The sequence below is a fragment of the Chelonia mydas genome, chromosome 7 (genome assembly GCF_015237465.2).
Source record: "Chelonia mydas isolate rCheMyd1 chromosome 7, rCheMyd1.pri.v2, whole genome shotgun sequence".
Classification (NCBI taxonomy): domain Eukaryota; kingdom Metazoa; phylum Chordata; order Testudines; family Cheloniidae; genus Chelonia; species Chelonia mydas.
In genome coordinates this window covers 106,817,523-106,830,628 of record NC_057853.1, presented here as the reverse complement: position 1 = coordinate 106,830,628, position 13,106 = coordinate 106,817,523, and the positions used below count along the sequence as shown (strand labels likewise).

At 43.1% G+C, this 13,106-nt stretch overlaps 1 protein-coding gene across 5 annotated transcripts in view; it reads left to right on the top strand.

Annotated features, from left to right (window-relative positions):
- Positions 1-5,752, top strand: part of GRK5 (G protein-coupled receptor kinase 5) — a 229,373-nt gene extending 223,621 nt beyond the window's left edge. For all 5 annotated transcript variants that reach the window (XR_006292229.1, XM_027826655.3, XM_037905857.2 and 2 more), the window contains one exon: positions 4,818-5,752. Coding sequence is in view for 4 of the 5 variants with exons in the window: in XM_027826655.3 (XP_027682456.2) it covers positions 4,818-4,913 (96 nt within the window). In the remaining variant the exon portion in view is untranslated. The remainder of the gene's footprint in view (positions 1-4,817) is intronic.
- The last annotated feature ends 7,354 nt before the right edge of the window (positions 5,753-13,106 follow it).

Here is a 13,106-nt window from a genome sequence, read left to right as displayed (position 1 = left end):
AACCGCGGCCAGTGGGAGCCGCGATCAGCCGAATCTGCAGATGCAGCAGGTAAACAAACCGGCCCCGGGGCCCGCCAGGGGGCTTACCCTGGTGGGCCGCATGCCAAAGGTTGCCGATCCCTGTTCTAGAACAACTTAAGGTCAGTAAGGGACAGAGAACAGGGTCAGAAAAATTTAATTTTTGTAAATTAGCTGATGGAGAAAGAAATGGAGATATTGGGCTATGTATGTATGTAATGGGCTGATGTGCGTTTGTCATGGAGTACAGAATGCCAAGAAGCCAAGACACCCCGTAGGTCAACTAATAAGGTTGTAGGTTCTCTCAATCACTTGTAGAGATACAGGTAATTAAGACCGTGTTGTAAACAATCCAAAACAGTAATGAAAAATGGTCTCCCTTTTCCTTCTGACTGATGTTCTGGGAAGACACGGTGGCACAGAGGGTGTTTACCCCTCACTTTATCCATGCAAAGATCCAACAGGGAGAGTGCCAGCAGTTTCACCTGTGTTAGTGATGCCACTGCAGATTTGAGCAGAGGTGAAAGAATGTGGAGAAGCGAATGCTGAGAATTTGGACTAATTATGTCTCCAGTTTAGTTGTAATACTTCCAACTCACTAGTAGGCATGAGAAGAGAGAAGTACTGTGTGAGTGAAACTCTCCATTTATGTTCTGACGCAAGCCCTCTGAAGTCAGTGGGAATCTGTGCGCTTACTGTAGTGGGCTTTGTGTTAGGCCCCTTATGCAAAGTTTGCGTTCTGTGGATGGCCTTGCATGGGCCCTCTGCATCAGGGTGGATTTCCCCCAGTTTCAAGAAATGTAGGTGAGAATTCGAAGAGGAACCTCAGTATCTCTGGGGCTTAATGTAGGGCTCACTGTTTCAGTACCAGTGTGCATGAGAAGCTTTGTATGTAGAACTTTCCTTGCTTTGCCTAGAATATCCTTATGGGGAAACGTTTTTTCAAAGGGAAAGGCTGATGTCCACGTGCCGGAACTACACTCAGATTCATCTGTGTGCGCAGTATGTCAGTGCTCTCTCAAACCGGTTAATTCATAAGCACAAATGCAAAGCAAAGGGAGCACTGAGTGGTAGATAGAGCATGGTCCTAGGTTCTGTTTTGAGTTCTGCTACTCCCTCATTTTGTAGCATTATAGAGGCACCTATCTCCCATTAGAAGAATGTGGATAATAATGTTTGCCTGCCGCCCGGGGTGGGGCAGGGGTTGTGAGGCTTAAATCATGAATGTGTGTAAAGTGTGATGAGGCTCTTGGATAAAAGTCATTATAAGAGTCACATATTAATATTCATCATTAAACGTGGGTGAGTGCAGAGCGTATGCATGAGGAGCTCATTCTCTACCTTTTTAACCATTTGGTGCATGAAGACTCCATTTTCTTTTGTTGTTGTTTTAACACTTCACATTTAGATTAGAGATGAAAAACCTAATTACAGTGAAGCCTCCCTTGAAGGCTGTTTGTTAAGGCTAAATGACCAGTTGATAACCCTGGCTCGAAGGAACATGATGTGTAGCCACAACACTGCCAGTCAATACCAGTCTTGACCACCCGTCCTGTGAGTCTCCTGAACAGCGCTTGCCTACTATGTCCAACTGAGCAGTATTTTGTGTTAAATATCCTACTTGAGACTCGGCTGAGAACACACTGTGCTCACATTCACTTGTGTGATCCAGTAAAAATTGGAACACAGATATCTATGGATGGAACTTTAGTGAATCAATTTGTTGCACAACCTAACTCCCCCAAATACATGGAGCCTGATTCTCAGAGGTGATGAATACTCACAATTCAATCTGAAGTCAATGGGAGCTGTGGGGGTTCAGCACCTCTGAAAACCAGGCCTACAACATGAGGGGAGGGATAGCTCAGTGGTTTGCGCATTGGCCTGCTAAACCCAGGGTTGTGAGTTCAATCCTTGAGGGGGCCATTTAGGGATCTGGGGCAAAAATTGGGGATTGGTCCTGCTTTGAGCAAGGGGTTGGACTAGATGACCTCCTGAGGTCCCTTCCAACCCTGATCTTCAATGATTCTATAATTTCTTTATAATACTTTGGATAGAGCATACTGCTAGCAAGAGAGTGTTTAGTACTCTGAATCATAATGAATAGCTCTGAGGTGGGTTTGCACATAGCAAAAGAGTAGAAAGAAATAGTTATTTCATAGTTTTCCAGCACAAGATTCATTTAATCTGTTATCATTCCAATTAGAGCAAAGATCCTTTTGGGAAGTGCACAAGATTCGAGCTGGTTGAATTATTTGTATGAGTAGACTGTTGAGCAAATTTAGCTCTTTAAATGTTTGGAAAACATTTACAAACTGATTCTGAATTCTGCAACTGGATTTATTTTTAAGTCTTCTCCAGATAGGCTGAAAATTACTCGTCGGTCTATGGGTTCTTCATTAACTTTCCAGTTCAATGATTGTTTGAGTTGTGTGTGAAGGAGTCACATGGCATTTTTTCTGCTTTCTGCTTGGATGATTGAAACTTCTGAAACATGAAAATAATAGCAAATACATATTTTTGAGTCTGCACATATAACCTTGTTCATGTGAAAATAAGGGTGTTCGTGCACAAACAGCCATTCCTAAGACATGTGTGAACAAAAACCTGTTCATGCAAATGAAAAAACGCACAAAACTGGTCAAACCAAGCAGCCAATAGGAATTCAAATGAAAGTTAGTCAACACCGTTCTTGCAGTGCTGAATCAGATCTACTTAATATAGATATTTAGAGGAATTTGTTCAATTGACGCTCTGTTTTTCATAGAAAATTTGGAATGTTTTTAAGAAATCTTTGAAGTCACTTGTGATCATTCCCCTTCCCGGGTAACTATGTCCAATTTCATTGTAAGAAACATGTAGCCAAACTTTGCTGATTGATTGGTATCTTACCGGATACAGATGCTTTTTTCTTCTTCTTCAGAGTATACGTAGAATAGAACACACAATATCCAGCAGGGACTATTTTTGTTAAGCCAACTCTCATGTTTCCAAGCTAGATCCAACTGGCATCTTTACTTTTTCCACCCAAGTCTTACATTTCAAAGTCAGTTGCTATTATCCTTTTCAGTAGAGAAGCCTCAGATAAACAAACTTCTGTAGTACAAACAAAAGAAGTAGAAACAGGGAGATACAGTATCTATGAACTCCTAAGTACAGTTTGAGAACTAGGTTAGTGTGTGTGTACGTTCATGTGAAAGGTTCTCTTCTTTAAGTTCACAAATTCTTGTTGTTCAAGGCTCTTGTTGTAAGGCTCCCTCCCACATGTTAAATATGTTGATCAAAAATGAGATGGCTCATCAGCTGCTCCTGAGCATTCTCTAAACAGCACTGGAAAAGTTGGACTTCTCTTTGCTTTGAAAAGTTGGACTTCTCTTTGCCTGGGGCTAGTCTGCTTTTCCAGGCAGGGATCCTGTCTTCCTGTGTGTTTAAACAGCACCTAGCACAATGGGACCCGGTCCTGCTTGTGGCCTTGGGCTGCTACTTTAATTTAAATAACAGCATTAATAAGTGCCTAGGTGCCCATTTCACCAAAACATCACTGGCACATTTGAAGGCCCTTAAAACTGGGAGGCCAAGGAGTGAATGGACGCAGAGATTGACCTGCCCTCATCCTGGGAGCTGGTCCTGGTCTATCCCAGGCCGGGTTGAGAATCATTAGCAGGGAAGTGCAAGAGAAGCTGTGGCTAAACAGAGCTATCAGTTTGAGACCTCTCACAAGCACTAACTCCACCTATCATTTAAAAAATAATGATAGCGATGAGTGTCCTTAGGCTGAAGCCGAGGAAACAGGGTTAAATCCTATTCATTCCAAATTCCCATGTGTCAGGAGGACAGCAACCTCCTTTAGCGAGAACAACTATTAGCTTTTATGCAGTGCTGTAAGAGGATGTTTAAAGCCAGGCAACAGCAGTCTGTACTAATAGCCCCTCTACTCTGCAGTAATACAAATACCAGCTGCCATGCTGGGGTCTGTTACTGCAGAATACTATCAGATGTTTTTTATAAAGGAAGAGCCATACGCTGAGAGACTCTTAAACAATGCATTACTTATATTGGCAGTGGCAGAGTGATTTTTGATTTAAGATGATCTCCTTGTGTCTGGCTTAGGTTTCCCCTGTTTGTTTGTTTATACTTGGAGTCAGGAGTGCTGGGTTCTATCCCTAAGCCAGCCACTGATCCTCTGTCTTGCCTGTGGCAACAAAATTAACCTATGCGCATCTCAGCTTCCCTGGTCTGATAAAAGGAGTAATGAAAGCTAGCCACCTTTGGAAAGCACTCAGAAGTCTCTAGACCAAAAAAAATGCTAAGTATCAATATTAATTGTTTTTTATTTAAATGAATTGAGCCTCATCTAGCAGCTCTTACCTATGTAACTTCAGTGAGACAACTCACGTAAATAAGGGTTCATGATTTTTTTCAAATAGTTTGTCCTAGTTCCTTTGAGATGCTGAGATTTTATGCACTTTGCTTCAGCAGCGAGACCTCCTGCAGAGCTAACAGTATAGACTTTAAAGTGTTCGTTTTCTTGTTTCAGAGCTAATCAGTAATAGCAATCATTCAAGATCCTCCCCTTTTATATTAAAAACATATATCTATGAGGGAGGGGACAAAAAATAATCACCAGTTAAACTTCAAAATCTCTCTTTGCCTGCTGAACAGTTGTTCCACATGTGACAGAATTCCTAGATACTGAATAACTGAAATGCTGTGTTAAATCAGAATGATGCATGTTGGACAAACGTTGGGAAAACTCACTGGCCCATCTATGAAAACTAAAGAGATTATCACATTTCTAGGATCAAAGGACTTCAAAAGGGAATCCCAGGCGTTCTGGAAATCAAATGGCCCCCAAGGAACCATCACTACCAGGAAAGAAGAAACATGTCAGATAGTGCCTGGATTATAAATGTATTTTCCATTCTTGTCATTCCACAGCTGTTCAGTGTGTTTATTAACCAGTCCATGTGAGTTATATTGTATGTGTTGAGTGCAATCTCCTTTGATTGCACTTTTTAAATACTGGACACTCATCTAAAAGACTCAACTTTTTGCCTTTTTTTTTTGAAGGTGGAGGATGTAAAAACTTCATTTTGCATTTCCAAGCAATGTAGATAGATCTAAAAATTTCATGAACCATCTTGTATTTGCCCATATCTGACTAATGATTAAATTGTAAAACTGCAGAGTTTCATATTACGACTAGTCTTTTCACCTGCTTTGAAAATTAAAATTCACATTTGGTATTAACACACACACACACACACACACACAGTAGTATTCTGATCTAATTTGACAAGCGTATCCAGGAGTAAATGTTTTTAAGCACTGCTAATACTGTAGTCTCTGTAAGAGGAACAGACACTTCTAAAGAAATGTTAAAGTTGTCTTTCATAATTCAGTCAACAAATCAGTTTTGTAATAAATTAAAGCAAATGTTCTCAATTAGAAGAACTAGTGGCTGTTGACATTGTACACACACAAAAAATCATTCTAGTATCCAAAGGGTTTTTTGTTGTTGTTTTATTACAGGGAGATTCTAACATTGTTTTATGAAACTAGTTTCATTTTGAGGTTATTACTGAAGATAATGGCTTCTGTGTTCTATGGCTGCTTGAATTCTTCGTACATAATGTCTAATAATGTCACAGTGCTGCTGTATCTAGATCAAACCACTGTTTTGTTTTGGTTTTGTTTGGGGATTTTTTTAGAAAAATAAATTCTTTAATTTAAATACATTAAAATTACTCATTCTGATCCATTTTTCCTCTCTTTTTTTTATTGGACATAAGCCCATATTGCGCCAGATAATGCTTCATCTGAAATTCATGGAAGTGTTACCATTGCTTTCAGCGGGAGCAGGATCATTGTTGGGACATCTGCTGCCTTTATATGTCTTATTATAATATTTTCTGTCACATCACCTCTCCAGCTAGTAGATCTACCATAGGTCAGAATCTTAGGCCTTGTCTACACTGAGGTTATTGCCATGGGCAGCTGCATCCGTGTGACCATGCACTACTGATTGAACCATGACTTGCGCTAGTTCAGCTTACCCCATGGTGTCAACCAGGACTTGAACCAGTGGGGCGTGTCTATACTAGAGGCTTGCACTGGTATGGCAAGGCCAGTGTTGCTATCCAGTGACTAAAAAATCCAGTGTATACAAGTCCTCAGTCATGTTCGTATTCACAAAGCCTCCAAACAATTATGTGACATGGCCAGCATGGAACAAGGCAGAATGGCCTAATAAACTGAGCAGGAGACTAGATACAAAGACTTTAAAGAAGGCATCATGACAGTCATCAAGAGCTTTTCTTCACTGCAGTATTGGCTCAGGGTATCAACCCTTGAGTTAACTCCTCTCAAGTAGCTTAAGCATCAGCATTACTTGACCACGAGCATCAGGTTAGGGCCAAAACTCAAGCTATCCCTTGAGCTACACTGCGGTGAAGAAAAGACCCTAGTCTGCCCTCCAAATGAATCTCCCTCTGGATGGAACCAGGAGCCAGGAATTCTTAAATTCCCTATCAGCTCTGCCACTGACTCACTGTGTGGCCATGGACAAGTCATTTAACTTCTCTACTGTGGATTCACCATATTTGTGAAATGGGGATGATGCTCTTCACATATCTCATAGGAATATTGGGAGAATTAATGTGCTTTGGAGCTGCAAAGAGTTGTGTAAGTGCTTATTATTTTATATTATTAAGCACCCTGAAAAGCTGTTACCTTGACAACCTTTGCTGCAAGTGCCTTTTCAAGAGAATTTTCTGGACTTGATTGTACTCTCACTTCTGATTTACTCTTTTGTGAGTGAGAAAAGACTCAGACCCTCTTGTGCTGATGCACCACTACTTTACACCTTGTGTAGTCCCACTGTCCCTGTCCCAATTGAGTGCAAAGTGGGTGGAACACACTATCAGAATGGTCTGCAATTAATATCAACTTTGCACTGGTGTAACCTACACAGGGCAGAAAAACTGGCCTTTTATCTTGTACTGCGAAGATGACAATAACTGACCTCATTCTCCCCACAGTACCTCTCATACAGACTTTCTGAGGTGAAATAAAAACGACCAGATGCTCTATGGTACTAAAATCTTTAAAAGGAATAGGATCATGGAACAAGATCCCACATTAAATTGCATGACTGGCCAAAGATACAAAGGAAGGTGGTTGCACTCAAAAATGAATGGACATTCTGATTTTCTTCACGAAATTTCGCACTCTCACAAAGAGAACTGGCCAAATTTGTTTCCCATGTTACCCACTTCCTTTTCCTGATGCACAATGCAATACAAACTCCCAACAAACACGACTGGTGTTTTAAGGTCCTCACAAGCTTAGGGGACCTTAAAATGGGCATGATAGTTCCCAAAGGAGGGGACAGTGTGGGTGATACAGAGGCCGACAGAGAAAGATTTTATTTAGACTTCATCATGATGTGTTTTACGAGACCTACAAAACTCTGGCCTTGCTTAAATTTCCATTGGTTGGGGAGGGAGTGTTTGTAGGCAGAAAAATCAAAATACACTTTTCACGGCCGTGCACTTCGTGCATCTAAAGTGGAATTTTGCATTCAGCTGCAACTTCACCAGTAAACTTTGCAAACAAGTTGCCACCCAGCAGAGTGAAATTTTTCTTGTATTTTCCAACTTCTTTTCTTAAAAAAAAATATATATATATTGTAGAAAGGGGTAAAGAAAAACTGAGAGCCTGCTGATGGCAAACAGTGTTTGCACTAAGTACCAAGAAAGAACTCCTCAAAAGTGGTTTATCTAGCAGAGAAAAGTATAACATGATCCAACGGCCAGAAGGTGAAGCTAGATACATTCAGACTGGAAATAAGGCATATGAACGGTGAGAATAAGTCACCATTGAAGCAATTTACCAAGGGTCGTGGCAGAGTCTCCATCACAGATAAATTTTTAATCAAGATTGGAAGCTTTTTTTCAAAAAGCCCTGCTCTAGGAATGATTTTGGAGAAGCTCTGTGGCTTGTATTGTACAAGAGGTCACACTACACGATCACAATGGTCCCTTTTAACTTTAGAGTCTATGAAACTGGGTAAAGTAGCAGCCTTGTCAAACTGCCAAGCTCAGTAAAATGTAAGGTGATCAACTGTGTAAATTCAGGTCTTGCAGCTTTACATTGACAATGACCTGCTCACATCCATTCAACCAATTTTCCTGCAATTATAAAAAGTTTAGAAGTCATGTGTCATTTGATCTTTTCAGTAAATTCCTTGGGTTGTTTTATGCCTTGCCTCTGATAACCTTTCCTGGAATTTTCCTAATATACCAGGCAAGTTTCTCTCAAGCTATGTACAGACCATTGGCAGAATACCCTCATCACTCACATGATTTAAAAAGAAGCAAATTAAATAAAATTATAATTTTTAATGCCCGGAAAAGGCTTTGGAGATGGAAAGTATTACATAAGGCCCAGATCCTGCAACCAAAATCAATGGGGCTCTGTGCAGGCACAAGGGGCTGCCCAGATGGAGTCAGTCACAAGCTTGGGGACTAAATTATTCTGCTTATTTTTTTATAGGTGGCACATGATTAAGTTCAAAATAAAACCCTTAGGCCATTAAAAATTAACTCATCTTTTCCCCCTCACTAGCATAAGTAGAGTACTATTTATTAGTAACATATTCACCACTGTACTATGCTTTACCTGACAAACTAGAAAGAGAAATGCTACAAGTCTTAGCTTGGAAGCATTAAATCGGCTATAGATGGTAAAGTAAGCACGCAGAATTGATGCAGTCCTCAAAATAACAGTGCTTCCTTGCAAATTATGGTTGTTAAAAAAACTTTTTTTAGTCTTTTGACCTTTGCAGAATTTCTGCTTTTTAATTCAAGCAAAACACTAGGAAATTACATTTCAAATTCAAGAGAAGTAGTGGTATTTGGTGCCTGCTGGAAAGGTATGTTAGTGGTCAGCTCCCTCGGCGAGGGGGAACAGTGAAATCAGACAAGGAGTCAGGGGAAACTGGGGACTGGCTGGCCATGCAAACTGGAACCACGGTGAGGGAGAGGGATAGGGAGTTGACATGGACATAGGATGCAAAGGACAAACTGACACAGGCTGAGTAAAGCGATTTGGACAAGAAATCAGGGAGGGAAAGGAGGGGTTGAGGGAGACTTAGGTTAGAGGAGAAGCCTGAAAGGGAGACCAGAACTGGGCACCAGTGGGTTGGGAGGGGAAATTTAGATAGAAGAAGGTGTTGGGAGAACTGGGACTGACTGGCCAAAGAGACTGAAGACAAGGACTTGCTATGGAACTGGGATTGGCTGAGCAAGAAGCCAGTGACTGGGCAGGATGAGAGAACGGGGCCGGGGGGAGGGGGGAAGCAGAAGGAAGGTGACTAACCTCCTGCACCATGCCTTACCCCCCTCTGACCTCAGTCAGCCGCAGCTGCGGTGTGAGGGAGCAGAGCATCACCAAGGCCCAGTGCCCGGAGAGCAACAGGACTGGGGCAGCACCTCGACAGACAGGTGTGTGGTTGGGATCAGGGGAAGCCTAGACTGGGGCAGGGGTCACTAGGCCAGGAAAGGTGGGCTTCACTGGGGAGTGGGGCGTGGGGGGTGGGGGCAGACTTCACTGGAGTATGAAGAGTGGGATTCATTGGGGGGGCAAGGTTCATTGGGATATGAGGGGATGGGATTGGGGCAGAGGCAGGGCAGGAATCATTGCGGGGGTGCAGGGAAGGGTTAACTGTTTGGTGCAGCAGAATTAAGCAGTGTTTTAAAGAGGGTCAGGGTTGATGGAGGGAGACGGCGAGAGAGATTTGGGATCGTGATAAAGAAAGAAGCAATTGCTCCTTCTTCCTCCCCCACAATCTCTCCCACTCTCACCGTTTCCCCCACTCCAGCTTCTCTTTCTGCTTCTGACCCAGACTGCCCCCAGGCTTTTAACCAGGCCAATCTCCCTCCTTATTCTCCCCCATTTTATAATATGAAAACCATCAGCAAATGCTCAAATTCCAGTTGATGTAAATACATGCACACTTCTGTGCAGGGGTTTTTGTCAGAAGACGTAGGCTCGTCTAACTACTGATCTTTTCTCAAAGGTAACCTTACATATTGGTCCCATCATTATTTAATTCCACCACCTCCACTTACTTGTAAATTCACTACAACATTCAAAAGTTAAAAACAAACAGAGAAACACTGAGCCAAATCAAAACTGTAGTAAGAAATTTATTGCCAGAGTCACCAAAGTCAGAAATACTTATTGAAGGTCTGCAATAATTACTTTGCTTTGGACTTGATACTTGTTCAGTGCATCACAGAAAAAGCTACTGAAGTTTTGCATAACCAAAAAATTCGACTGTTGCTATTCGACAGTTAAGTGACGAATATAAACAATATGCTACAGTAAAGGGGGGGGCAGCCCCGTGTGCTGAGGCTTGCAGCCAGGGACAGCGCTTGGGCAGGTCCCTGCAGCCTGATGCCGTTGTGGGGAGGGAGAGACAGGAGGAAAGGGCCCGCCAGCTGGGCACTGGGGATGGGTTGGCCAGGCCTCTCCTCAGCATTTTCCTAGGAAGACTGAACCCCCCTGGATTCCCTCCCCCACTTTCTCCTTTAGTGACAAGGGAGGACACTGGGAAGGGCAGACCTGATGGAGCTGCACCCTGCTTGATGCAGGGAGCCTGCCCTGCCCCTATTGGGCCCCATCCATGGGCAGCACTATTGCAATCGCTCTATCCAGCCCCCCCTTGGGCCAGGCCTCAGCCTCCAACCCTGTGTTCCTCCCCAGGAGCTGGGCCACCAACCTCCTGGGCCAGCGGGGAGTCATGCAGGAGACCCACCTTGTGCTCCCTGGCCCCAGGGATCCTCCCCAGTTCGGTTAGCTCTGGGGAGCTGTCCAAGTGGGGCTGGTGCTAATAGACCCAGCAGGGCCTGGCTCCCTCGCCAGCACTCACACAGGTCCATGTGGAGGATGTGGACATCCCCATAGCCTGGGACACCGGATCCCTGGCCCCCAGATGGGGCATGAGTCTGACTTGGGGAAGGGGGCGCATGGTTGGCCCAGTGCCTGAGGGTCCCTGGCTCCCTCTCACAAAGTGCTCTGGCTGACAAGGGGGCATCACTGCGGGGGAGGGAGGCAGAGTCAGCCCCTGTGCATGGAGCTGGGCCTGGCAGACTCCCCACTCTGGCTCATTGGCTCTTGTGGGAGCCCACCACAATGTAATATTACATCCACATCCACTTCCACATCCACACACAGGTGGGACCCTCCCCCTGCTCCCTTCCTGGTCCTGGCACTGCCTAATGTGGGGCCTGGCCGGCTGAGCAGGACTGATAGATTGGGGAGGGGAAGGGGAGTGCTGAGCCTCCTCTAGTCCTAGCCACCTGCTACCAGTAACTGACGGCAAAGACATACAAGATCGAGCAAAAACATAATACCATATAACATTTTTATCCACAAACAAACATATTCAAGGTACTGATTGGTACAAGAAAGCTCCGTTGATCAGAGTAGTGATGAACAATAGTAATTCTTTTTGCTTTTCACGGTTGCAGTAGTAGTCGCTATCAGCTCCAATGTCACTTCCTCCGCACAAACGTTTCTAACGGAGCATTAATATTCATAGTCACAATATCCAAGTCGTCACTCTTTAGAAATCCAGGACATTGTGGGTTTCCCCATGGTCCTCACACTCTATCACTGGTTCATTGGCTTGATTTGCCACTTTGCAGGACTCTTCAGTCTCCTTCATGTGACTGGTCAGCATCACCGTCCTGCAGCTACTTCTGCGCCTTAATCCCCTGTTGGTGATGTTGGGTTGCTCATTCTCATCAGGATATCCTTTGGACAGTCTATTAGACCTCGTGGTTTCATAGTTCCTGAGCTCCATGAGCCTCTCATTGAAGTACTCTTGCAAAGTCTTGTCATAGAAACCGCTGTTGGTTTTGCGGTGACCTTTGATGAAGTAGTTTCCCAAGTTGCCCATGCCGTGGACCTGGAAGCTGTTTTGGCCTAAAGATTTTATATTTGTAGGGTTTTCAGCCCTTAGCACTGGGCCATTTCTCTTTCTTCCTAGCTCCTGGAAAGCCATGCTGAAGTCTGAAGTTCTAGAATAGCTCCTTGATAACTATTTAAAACATGGGCAAATAAAATCTGAATTAAAACCTGCCTTTTGTTCAGTTTCATGCTAGCAAAAGCAATATGCATTGCAAAATGTCAGCAACATAAATACTTGGGAACACGCTTTTTGTAGCAGGGTCTATGTCTGCATATTTCTACAACAACTGACACAATGGGGCTGTGAATCTGACTGGGACCTCTGGATGCTATTGAAATGCAAATATGAAATAATATAGCACAAAGTTCCAAGGGTGCTTGGATCTAGGGTTTTGGTTCAGCCTACAACAGAGATGGTGGTTTCCCTAAAGATCAAGGTTGTTTCGATCTAGGCTTTTGGGTCAGGCCCACAACTAGAACACGTCTATTTGTCTGAAGTTTGGAAGTGCTGAGCGTCTCCCACTGGTTGTGATTTAGATGCACAATTCCCCTTTAATGGAATTTGAGCATCTAAAGCTCCTAAGTGACATTGGAAATCACAGTCATTGGCTTCCTTTAAAAAGCAGGCCACTATGGATCAAAAGCTATTTATATCTATGTACACCTGTTCCACACGAATCCTTTAAATATCACACTGTAGAATGGGACATGGTGAAGGGATTCTGAATAGTATTGGGTTATCTGTAATACTTTTACTTAGTCATTGTCATTCTATTCCCTCCCCATCTCTCTAACAACTTTTTGACTATTTGTAAGTTAGATGTTTTATAAAATAGTACAAGATATGAAAAGAATCACAAAAGATGCTTTAGTTTTGTCACGCATATTGACAGGTTTCAGAGTAGCAGCCGTGTTAGTCTGTATTCGCAAAAAGAAAAGGAGGACTTGTGGTTTGTTAGTCACTAAGGTGCCACAAGTCCTCCTTTTCTTTTAGTTTTGTCAATGATTCTTTATCCATCAATGACATTCATTACATCCATTCCTAATTTTTTTATATTTTTTACCCTTTTCCTTCTTGTACCGCTCTAGCTCCATCAGTTTTATCTTGT